Source organism: Drosophila serrata, unplaced genomic scaffold (genome assembly GCF_035046125.1).
Source record: "Drosophila serrata isolate PLE 108 unplaced genomic scaffold, ASM3504612v1 contig_160, whole genome shotgun sequence".
In the NCBI taxonomy this organism is placed as follows: domain Eukaryota; kingdom Metazoa; phylum Arthropoda; class Insecta; order Diptera; family Drosophilidae; genus Drosophila; species Drosophila serrata.
The window spans coordinates 737,799-750,313 of NW_028257058.1; the positions used below are offsets into that span (position 1 = coordinate 737,799).

The 12,515-nt window shown below is 33.1% G+C and overlaps 1 protein-coding gene across 23 annotated transcripts in view; it reads right to left on the reverse strand.

Moving 5' to 3' along the window:
• Window positions 1–12,515, reverse strand: part of pan (transcription factor pangolin) — a 41,390-nt gene that overhangs the window by 12,523 nt on the left and 16,352 nt on the right. For 7 of the 23 annotated variants that reach the window (XR_015270303.1, XR_015270301.1, XR_015270302.1 and 4 more), the window contains exons 6-9: window positions 10,179–10,266; window positions 10,047–10,127; window positions 9,771–9,923; window positions 30–225 (exon numbers count right to left, since the gene is read on the reverse strand). Coding sequence is in view for 7 of the 23 variants with exons in the window: in XM_020954339.2 (XP_020809998.2) it covers window positions 30–225; window positions 9,771–9,923; window positions 10,047–10,127; window positions 10,179–10,266 (518 nt within the window). In the remaining 16 variants the exon portion in view is untranslated. Of the gene's footprint in view, window positions 1–29; window positions 226–371; window positions 4,613–9,770; window positions 9,924–10,046; window positions 10,128–10,178; window positions 10,267–12,515 lie in introns of those variants that run through there. The other 16 variants (XR_015270297.1, XR_015270294.1, XM_086826553.1 and 13 more) reach the window with 9 other exon arrangements.

The window sequence follows — 12,515 nt, forward strand, 5'->3', positions numbered from 1 at the left end:
ATTATTTAATGAAATACATAAGGTCTTACCCGACGCCCCAATATCTGATTGATCGCCGCTGATTCCTTAAGTGTACATTCGGCCACCACTTTGGCCCTCATCTCCTTCATGTACAGCATGAAAGCATTTAATGGCTTCTTGATATGAGGTTTCTTCTTATCATTTGATATATCTTTCGAAGAGTCATTCGATTGATTACTCGATGTATTTTTTGTATCCAAGTTTCTGCAATAAATATGTATATATGAAATACAATAAATATGAACATTATCGGTATATTACAGCAAAATGTAATAAACAAGGCTTAATAATAATATTTTAGATAAGATAAATGTATTGCATATATTGATAAATATGATAATTTCAATTACATGTTCTTCAGCTTGGTTCCGTGATATTTGGTACTTAGATCAAACGGAGCATCTAGGATGGGTAATAACTCAGATTTGTTCATACTAGATCCAACATGTTTGAACATGCTGTTGGTACAGCTTTCCCTTACAGATGGTGTGGGCTTCATAATTATTTCAGATATTTTATCTATCGTTTTGGCGTTAGATGAATATTTATCGCTATTTGTTGTTGTATTAAGATTAGTTAAATTAAATACATCTGTTGGTTTGATTTTTTTACGATTTTGGCTTAGGCCCAAAATACCAGCAATTTTTCCCGAGGGTTGCGAAGAAATTCCATTCAAAAATTCAGAACGCTCGTTGATAATGTTATTATTCGTAAATAAACTCTGTGGAGAACTCATACTATCATTTTCAATAGTTTTAATGGCTGAAGAAGACAACGAAGCGTATTCTAAAATAATTTCCGCTGCTGTTGTACAATTCTTAACATCTTCCTTGTCGTTGGTAGGAGAGATGTTTCTTTTTTTCGTATGCCAAATGCAGTTGGGTTGGGTTAACTCTTCGCCATCATTTTTATCGTACAAACTATGCGTGTTGATCGCTGATGCTAATTTTAATATAATGTTCTCAATTTCATTGAGAGTTTTGGGCTTATCGTTTTTTTTAAGGTCAATTGGATTCATATCTTGGCTTTCTTCCGACAAAGCTATGGCCGCTAAAGCCATTATCGTATGCGTTGCGGTTGGAATCGTTTCTTTGGACGACGACAGGCCCAAGCGTTGTAAGCTCCGTAGGTAATACAGCTCCGAACTGCTCCATTTATTGTATAAACGTTTCACTTGATCCAATATCGTGTCAATTGCCTTGCAATTGTCTGTTAATTGCCTTCGAACTGTTGCCTCTAAAGCAGAGTCGGTAGTATTTACATCGATCCTATTAGTGTTCCATAAGTTATTTTGGAATTTTACGGACAGTAAAGAGAGTTTTTCCAGTCTACTTTTGACTTCGTTGAGTATATTTTTATGTTCCGTAATAAACTGACATGTGTACTGTAAGTCGTGTGATTTTTCATACTTATTTTCCTTAACATTTTTAATACTTTGATCCATATGTACTATATGATCTTGAAAGTTCCTTTGAGTTCTATTATCAAAAAAAGGTTGATCTTCGCATCTTAAGCTGCCTTCGTCTCCGTCTGCACTGGGTAACTCGTTGTTATTATTATTATCTTGGGAAGATGGTGTCGGTGGCAGATCTTCTTGTCGTATTATGGTTTTCTTTGCTAAACTCGGAAACGATGTATTCATTTTATCCATTTTTTCCGTTTCGGGCGACTCCTTGGGCTGGAATAATCGAGCATAGAATAGTTGAGTGGCCAAAATTTGCTGATCGGAGCATTTCTGTTGATTATATATGCAAGAAAATAATTCACTTCGATTTCGAAACATCTCATCCTCTGGACAGGCAGCTGTTTCTTGCTGCATCGGTGGCCAGAATTGTTGAGGCTGTCGTAAAAGAAGCTCCGATAATGCGGAAGGTGTTGTTTTGGCAGGGTATTCTTCCGTCGATGTGTGGTTATTATCTTCGTTGCTTCTTTTATATATACTAAATGGCTTGACAAGGTTTTCGTTGCTAGGTAAGGCTCCGAATCCAAAAATAGCGTCCACAACGTCGGTTGTTTTTTGCGATGATTCATACAAATCATTTAAAGAAGAATATTGACGTGTTTCAATGTGGCCATCGTCTTCATATGTATTTGGGCTTAACTGTATTTCCTTAAAGTCCGAAGATGAATTGGGCATTATTATTGGTTATCTTCAACCAAGACAATTACTGTAAAGATCCTTTGTTTGTATTAGTTCGATTTAAAGTTTGTACTTTCTAGAAATGAGCTCCATAGGCACTTTTTCCAAAAAATGTTATATTTTTTATTTGTATACTCTTGCAGGTTTGCAACTCAATAAACTCTTGGTCAGTATCAATAGCCGAGTCAATCTACCCATATCCGTCTGTCCGTTTTTTACGCAAACTAGTCTCCCAGTTATGAAGCTATCTATCTAATTAATGTAAATTTGAAGTTAGACATCTATACACCTCGTATATAAATCGGAACGGGATCGGATCGGACGACTATATCATTTAGATGCCATAGAACCGGTCGGAATAAATATAATAAGAATGGTTAACTGTAATGAACGTAGGAATTACTTTGTTGCTTTTAACACAAATATTATATTATTTGTAATTTATTACTAATTAATGATCGAATTGCAATCTGCAAGGGTATACAAACTTCGGCGTGCCAAAGTTAACTTCCTTTCTAGTTATATCTTTGCAGGGTATTATAATTCAAGTCACAAGTTTGCAACGTAGTGAAGGAGTCATCTCCATATACAGTATATACATATATTCTGTATCAGCATCAACAGCCGAGTCGATCTAGCCAAGTCCGTCTGTTGGTTTCTACGCAAACTAGTCTCTCAATTTTAAAGCTATCTGAATTAAACTTTGTAGTTAGTCTTCTATGTACTCTCACTCGTATTTATGTCGGAACGGGCTGGATCGGACGACTATATCATATAGCTGCAATAGGAACAATCGGAAAAATTTTAGAAAAAATAATTCTTACTTTTCCAATTTTTAACAGATTTTTATATAATTTGAGATATATCCATTTAATATTATTCTAAAATTTCGGTTTTAATTTAATAAAAATCGGACGAATATATAATATAGCTGCCATACAACAAATTTTTTACTGTTTTTTAACACAAATATATTTATATTGTATTAATTCCTAGTGATCGAAGTTCTATCTGCAAGGGTATATAAACATCGGGGTGCCGAAGTTCGCTTCCTTTCTTGTTTTTTTTTTATAGAGCTAAATTCTGGGTTAACTTTTATTGTCTTAGCTTCTGCGTTGTAATTACTGTTTTTGCTTATGCTTTTTTAGTTACAAAAAAATCTATAAATCCGTATTATATTAAAATTGTATTAATTTAAAATAATTAATCAGCCGAGTTTGTATTTAAATTTAATTTTGATTTAAAATTGTTGCCAAAAGTGTGCCCTTAAACTTTTTACAAGATTTGCAGTTGATGTTAATTCGCGCATAATGTAAATACACACTTTTATTTATTTATTTTTTTTTAATATTTTGGTTTAGATTTAATTTCAAGGGTATTTTAGTAACATTTCAAAATAAAGAAAAGGAAATGAAAAGCTCTGTCAGTCTTTTAATTATTTATCCCAGCTATCAGCACTTAAGGTTTTTATTATTGCAGCTCTGTTTAATGTAACTATTGTTTGAAAATACAGTTTAGTATCTCTCCGCTTATGTAGATTTTCTTAAAATTGTATATACTGGCACAAACAATATCTCTCTTTTCGGGAATTAAAAGATAAAACTTAACGATGGCGAAGCAAGCTCTTTCTCTCCGCCTGAGAGAGAGGAAGAGAAACGAATTACATGGGACGAGCCATTGCGCAGGACCTTTCCCTCATTGAAAACATTCGCTCACAATAACTCGTAAAAATAAATGAATATAACTTAATAAAACACTAGAGTAAGTAAATATTTTAAATTGTTCGCCACAAGTCGTTGTTTTACAAATATATTTATAATAACTAAATCGTTCTGCAATTCTTGTTGTTAACATTTGATACATTTAATTTTTGCAGGGTAGAAAAGAATCTATAAATGTTTATCTACTTGTTGATAGTTTTCAAGGATTAAAATCGAATAAAGTTAATCGATTTTTCTTCAGTATTTGCCATCCCCAATATGAGAGAATATACTAGAAAATACTACTGCTGAACACCAGCACAAAATATACCGCTTCAAACCCTTAAATCACTGCACTTATGAATTTGACAATTTATTTAAATGAATGTATTGTTCCGTGTATACAAACATTTGATTTTAGTACCCACGCAGGCTATTAGGATTTCAGTCAGAGGTTTGCAACGCAGTGAAGTATTTTATAAAGTATATGTATGTATTCTTTATCAGCAGCAACAGCCGAGTCGATCTAGCCATGTCCGATTTTTACGCAAACCATTCTCTCAGTTTTGAAGCTATCTCAATGAAACTTTGCAGTAAGTCTTACTCATATATATGTCGGAACAAGCCGGATCGGACGACGATATCATATAGTCGCCATAGAAACCATCGGAAAATTCTTAGAAAACAAATCTTAACCTTATACGTTTTCAACAAATTTTAACCAAATTTAAGATTTGGCCGTTTTATATTATTCTAGAATTTTGTTTACTATTTTGTGAAAATCGGACGACCACATCATATAGCTGTCATATGAATGATATAGAGATATAGAGAATCACAGAGATTATCCATAAGGTTTTCACAGTTTGGTAAATTTCTCAGTTTGTAATCCATCATAATTTAACCGATAGTAATGCGTTGGGTCTTTTATTGAACACTTTCTCAAGCTGGTAAAAACTTGAAAATTCACTACGTAAACGTAAACAAAGATGACATGGAAACATTTAATAAAATAGTGAACTCCTTATTCGACTAAATGCCTGAATTACTGGAAATATCGACGATGTTTCGCGATACTTAGACCCAAAAAAGTCAGGGGCAGAATGACAAAAATAGGAATTTAACCTTATGAAAGGATCTGATATATTTAAATGCAAACGCAAGGACCAACAATTGCATATAAATATCTAATTAATGTTTGAATTTGATTACATGGGGAAAAAAAATCTAGTACAAAAAGTAAGCCACACCGACCTCAGAGTCGCTGAACGACTGAAAATATCGTACATGAAGTTTGTATGGGAAAAATCTGTTTTCGATTTTCGATATTCTCAGTAGTTGTCATTTAGACCATGATACAATTATACAAGGTAGTCTCGTCGGCTGCCTAACCGTTCGGCTTATTTTCAGTGCGTTCGTGTTTGTCAAGCAGAAAGGTTGTGTGCGGACGATTTTTTTCTTACTATTAACCCTTGTGTGCGATGTCGTTCTGCTAAGAACATAAACATTAATTTAGATAAAAAAATTTTACTTTAAGATTCCGATATATTTTAAAATTAAGAATTTAAACAAAAAAATAGCTTTACAAAAACAAAAACAAAGATTAATGTCAAATTCCAAACTATTAAAAATTAAGTTATAAAACACTTCAACTCTTTTTACTATGTATGAACAATTTAACCCCCATGGACCATCTAAGGGCTAAACTAAAAGCTCTTTTGTCGTTTCACTCGCACTTACTACGCAGACTCCTCTCACTCGCACTTGTTGTGAGTAATGAATAGCGGAGTGCTTTTGCCGACGAGACTACCTTGTATAATTCTACCATGATTTAGACTATATGGAGTCCGCTAAAAAAAAGCATTTAAGCTTTAAGTACTTAAAAAAAAACTCGCCGGAATTTTTTTAACCTTGCTGGGTATGGGTATATGCTGATACCGAAATTCTAAAATAATATTAAATAACTGCAAAGTTTCAAGAATATATATGTACAGTGGCTCACAGCTTATTTCGTGCAGAGGTAAGCTTGAAATTCAAATTCTTATAGCTAACAAACGGTAAGAGATATCAACAAAATTTAAATGCAGTTTTGTTAAGTAGGAGTTAGGAATTTATTAAGACACTTTATTATTTTTAAATACTATTAGTTAACTCTAAAATCTAAAACAAACTAAAAATAACGAATTTTTTCATGTCACAGCTTATTTCGTGCAAGAACTTTAAGTACTCTAAATTTGTAATTCGTTAATCTTAAATAACTTTTTCTTGTTGCAATCCATTAGAGAAGATATCAACTTATATATTTATAACTTTTTAACGTTTGGTTACACTGAAAAAAAAAGTTTTCTTTGATTTACCAAAATGAGCACGCGTACACCCATGGAGCAGAGCAAATTGGTCCTAAATCACATTAAAAATGAAAAAACTAAACTTATTTTTGCTGAAATAGTAAACGTGAGCTATATTCTTGGCCAATATATCATCCAATGCTTCAACCGAGAAAATCTATTAGCAGATAAAGGCCAAAATGCTCAGAATAAAACTTTTTCAGGTATGGAGAAAAGGCGAATTATACCAAAAAATTAATTAAATTAATTAATTAATCCCTAAAATTGGGCACCAAAACATGAAGTAGATATTGAACATGAAATGGGAAAAGGTTTCGTCCGCCGCGACTTGCGGAAACACAACTTTAATGACCGAGTAGCCCGCAAAAGGCCTTTTATTAGGCCGAAGAATCAGAAGCGCAGGCTTAAATTTTCCAACGACCATGTAACTCATCCGTTATCGATCTGGAATGATGTTATTTTCATAGACAAGTCCAAGATCAACATTTTGGCCCAAAATTAGGAAGGGTGGAATTCAGTATTCTTGACATCAACTAAATACAGAGCTGCACACTAAAAATCTAATACCTACGGTCAAGCATGGTGGCGATAGAATCATGGCTTGGGGATGCATGGCGGTATCCGGAGTTGGAATTTTGGCGTTAATCGATGGAACTATGGACAAACATAAGTACCTTTAACAGTTGAAGGATAATTTTGACCAGGACGCCAAGAAATTCAACATAGAGGAGCTACCAATTTTACCAGGATAATGACCCAAAGCAAAAATCAGATTTTCTGCAGACCTGGATGCAATGGAACTGCCCTCACTTAATGGATACACCTGCCTAGTCTCCTGACCTTAACGTCATTAAGAATTCGTAGCCAATTTTGGATCCTGGTATCCGCAAGAGGTCGATACCCAACCAATAAGAGCTCAAAACAGGCCTCTTCGAAGAATGGCCCAAGATTCCAAAGAAACCAACGGAAAAATTTGTTTTTTCAATGGAAACTCGTTTTAAGGATGTAATTAAGCAATATGGAGGCCACACAAAATATTAAGTTTATTATTATAATTATAATTTAAGATCAAGTTGTTTGCACGAAATAAGCTGTGACATAAAAAAAGTCAGTATTTTTTTTGTATTTTAGTTTTAAGCGTTATCTAATGGTATTTAAAAATAATGAAGTGTCCTCATAAATGCCTAAATCCTACTTAACAAAACTGCATTTAAATTTTGTTGATACCTCTTACCGTTCGTTAAATATACGAGTTTGAATTTTAGGTTAACCTTTGCACAAAATAAGCTGTGAGCCACTGTACATATACATGCATACTTATAGTGTTCGGAGATGACTCCGCTGCGTGCAAATTTCTGGCTGAAATTGTAGTACCCTGCAAGAAAGGAAGCTAACTTCGGCACGCAAATATAAATATAAATTATTTATACTTATGTTAGAGAACAATAATGTTATGCCAGCTTTCTTTTTTTTAACCTATATATAATATATTTACAGTTTTAGGTTCACAGTTTTGCATTTTCCTCTATATCTAACAACAGTTTGTATGGCAGCTATATGATTGTCCGATTTTCATAACATTTTACACAAAATTGTAAAAAAAAATGTAAAATTTATCCCAAATTTAATAAAAATCTTTTAACAACTAAAAGAGGTATATTTTTTTGTAAAAATTTCCGATTGTTCCTATGGCAGCTATTTGATATAGTCGCCTGATCCGGACCGTTCCGATATATGTACAAGTAAGAGTATATAGAATACTAACTGCAAAATTTCATTCAGATAACTTTAAAACTGAGTTTGCCCAGAAATCGACAGACGAACATGGCTAGATCGACTCGGCTGTTGATGCTGATCAAGAATGTATATACTTCATATGGTCGGAGGTGACTCCTTCACTTCTGACTGAAATTATAATACCCTGCAAGGGTTTAAAAACTCCAAAACATTTTCTTGTAAAATGGCTGGGAGTTTATTTTTTGCAGCTGTTTCATTTATATTATTTTTGTGCAAAATAAATTTTGTTATACGCAAATTTATAGCAAAATGTTGGTATTTAGTGCAAAACATTTTGAAGATTTTTGATTGATAATTACATCAAGTTGCAGTTGAATATGTAGAATTACCATATTGTGATAAGAATGGTATCCGATATTAATATATGTACAACATATATAAAAACAAAAATAATTTCATGGAAATTATGCAATATGGTACGCGTTTTGTACTGTGTTTTCCAACAATTATAATTGGTTATATTATGCATAATTCATGTTTTTTTTTTATTTTTAAGGAAATTTAACTATTTGCCATCAATTTAAATTCTAGCATTTAACATGGCATTAGTATTGTGTTTAAGGACACATGAACTGGAGACCAGGGCGTGGCCAAACATTTTAGATACTCTTTATTTTTGGGTCAAGTGTCGTTTGTAGGGAAGCCAGTCGATATGGAACTTAAATGTTTGAGTTTTAAATTATTGAATTATTTAAATAATAAATTATACTGCAGACTTTACTGCTTTAGACAGTAAGTGAAGAGTGCAAAATAATATGCAACAAAAAGTCAGGTATTTTATTAAATTGAATAAAATATTTTGTATTTAATTTGCTCCTTAGCCACCTTAGATTTTTCAAAAAAAAAAAGCCACCCAGAAATTTATTTATAGAGCTTAAAGTGTAGAATAATCTAATAGTGAAAAAACTGTATGCGAAATTCGAGAAAAATGTTTCCAAGTTTCGAAATTCGAATGTTTTTGGGGGTTGATTTGTGAAAATGCGCAGGCGCTACATTTAATGAGAGGACCAATGAGAGAGTTCTTCCATATATTCCTTCAAAAGTCTTTTCCATTTGTATTCCTCATACATATGTGTGTGTGAATATGGGAGGCATTGTAGGAAATCTCCTCCATTGGTAAATTAAAGATGGCGGATGTAAATTTTGCGCCCTTAACTCCTATACCTCCTTAGACTTTTACCCTTTAAATTTAAACGTTAGAAATACCTTTAATGTAAATAAGCGAAAAATGTATTGAGGAAGCTAATGTTTTCTTAACTAGAAAAATAGTTTTCAACACTTAGTGAAGGGAACTATATACTACTCTCTTTATCTCTCTCTATCTCCAACTTAAGATATATTAATAATACCTCATAAACGAAAAAACAAGCTTTAAAACTAGAAATGGTATCGTTTAAGTTAAAGAATTTTACAACTAACAGGATAGGAAGCCAACTTAGCCATGTTAATAAAAAACGTAAGCCTCTATAGTAGAAAATCTTGCGCTTGGCCTTATAAAAAATCATTGTGTTATAGTTCTGTCTTTTTACATGGAATTGGTTAAAAGATGTTAAAGTGGGAGCGAAACTATAGCGAGAAATATTATCTCTTCTCGTTTCGCTTTGATTCCAGGCTCCACCAAGATCTCAGGCCTCGCACGAGCGAAAAGCTTGATCGAGAATACATATACTTTATGGGTCAAATATGACTAAACTATTTTACGGGTACTCGGTATACAACATTAGTCATATGTACATATTCTATACAACATTCAACAGCACTCACCTTGGATATCTATTATTCGTTGTTGAATCCTGATGAGAACCACAATCCTGTTTTGAGCTGCTTCCCACAATTGCCGAATGTGAATTCAGAACATGATGAGAGGTTGCATGTACTGAAGGCAGTAAACTGGGTGAAAATCTAAAAGGAAAGTCGCTGCGTAAGGTAGAAGATATTCCATAAATATTAATAGTATCATGAAAAGAACCTTCCATAATTGAAAATTTATTTTTATTAACATTTATAAATTAATACATATATGACAAAAAAAACATTTACCTTGGTAGCGTCGTATTTATCGGTAAAGACGAGGGATATGGTGTTCTAAAACTAGATGCTGAGTACACTGAAGGTGTGTGCCTGTGAATGAATTAATATAATAATAATAAAAAATATATAATAACAACATACCAAGATGCCACTTGTGACATGTCCGACCCCAGCATTGGATATGGATATTGCCCAGTCGCAAATGGGTATAAAGCTGGTCGAGTTAATCCTAAGAATATATATAATATATAAAAATAAGAGTATTATTTAAATATTTGTAATTTAAAACATGAAAAGAATATAACATCGGGACGCCGAAGTTTGTACACCCTTGTAGTTCGCAATTATTCCAGATTAATACAATAATACGTTTATATACCCTTGCAGATAGAACTTCGGTGACTTGAAATTAATACAATATAAACTATATATACTAATGCTAAAAAACAATAAAGTAATGCCTGCTTTCATTTCTTAAACCTATACATATTATATTTACAGTTTTTCATTCATTCCTCTATATCTAACGATCGTTTGTAAGGCAGCTATATATATATATGTATATATACGGTAGTCCGATCCGGCCCGTTCCGACATATATACGAGTGAGAGTATATAGAAAACTTACTGCAAAGTTTGATCTAGATAGCTTCAAAACTGAGAGACTGCGTTGCAAACTTCTCACTGAAATTATAATACCCTGCAAGGGTATAATAACTAGCTTAGGATAAAGGTCGAAAAAGGTTGTGCTTAAAAAAATAAATTGGTTCAAAAAAACAAAAACAAAAAAAATGGTGAAGACACAGTTGTCGAAATCCGACACTCCGTTCAACGATATTTAAAAAAACCTTTGGTCGACACTTTTCAAATGAAAACTTGTTCTTCTTCCTTTGTCTGCATGTCTACCTAAATCAAATTGCTGTTCTATTATATTTTTATATACTATTTAATATACTTCATAGCCCTTAAGATTGCTCACACATATATATTTCAAATTTTGCTTTCTTAAGAATCCTAGAATCACAAAAATTACCATATCTGAATTTACCTTGACAATTTATAAAACCCAAAAAATCATGTACCTTCGAGACGATGAAATGCAGTTAAATGGAAAGTTTGTATACTAAGAAGGTTCGTTTTCTAGGGGGTCAAAAAAATCGCTTTCGGAATTCTATGGATTGAAATAAACGTTGTCCAAGAAACCATACCACTAAAATGAATTCTGATGTCCCTCGTTTTAACTACCCGAGGGACACCTTCATTTTAAAGGATGGTTTCTTGAGCAAAGTTTCCTATTCCGATCCATAGAATCATATGTGCCTAAGCGATTTTTAAATCGACCCACCCTATTGTATACCCTTGCAGATTAAAAATGAATAGAATATAAATTATATATTTCTGTTAAAAAAAATAAGAATAGATCCCTTCTTGTATTACTGTCACCTGTATTTATTATATTTACAGTATTAGAGTCACAGTTTTGCATTTTCCTCATTATCCAACGATCATTTGTATGGCAGCTATATGATATAGTAATTCGATTTTCATTAAATTTGTAACAACATTTTTGAATAATATAAAACGTCTACTTTTCAAATTTGATCAAAATCTGTTGAAGTCCAATCCGGCCCGTTCCGACATACATATATAACAGTGAGAGTTTATAGAAGATTTATATAGAAACGGACACACGGACGGATAGACGGACTTGGCTAGATCAAATCGGCTGTTGATGCTATAATACAAGGAAGTGTATATAGAAGAGTAATTGCAAAGCTTCAGATAGTTTTAAAACTGAGAGACTACTCTCCGTAGAAACGGAAAGATGGACGGACGGACATGGCTAGATCGACTCGGATGTTAATGCTGATCACGAACAGATAACTCCTTCACTGTGTTGCAGATTTCTGACTGAAATTATAATACCCTGCAAGGGTATAAAAATCGTATATAGTTACACAGTATTTTCGACAATTAAGCACGCTTCCAAAGCCAGCCTGCCTCTTCCCTTATTTGAAATTGATAGTAATTCACAAAAATCACACTTAAGGGTTGCGTGACAAGCGAGAACACAAATATATTAGGGGAGGAAAATATATAATATTGCTAATAGGGCATGACCCTGCTCCCGGCGCTCTAGAAAATCTCTATTAAGGGCAGAAAAAAAGAGAATGCATTAAAAACATGTTGCACTCAACCACATAATAATGACATCTTTTTGTCGCTAGCTTAATTCATGGGATGGATGTTCCTCTATAGAACACATTATTACGTAGCCCGCGGGTAGCCCCGGGAGGGTTAACTCCCCTTCTTAGTTTTGAAATTTGTACAATTGAACTTGAAAACGACAACACAATAGAAAACATTTTAAGAGCAGAGACAACACAGTCTAGGCGGGGCTTAGAAAATAGAAAGGACAACAAATTTTCAATTTAAATTAAAATTCTGTTTTGGAAGCGAAATAATCCTATATTTATT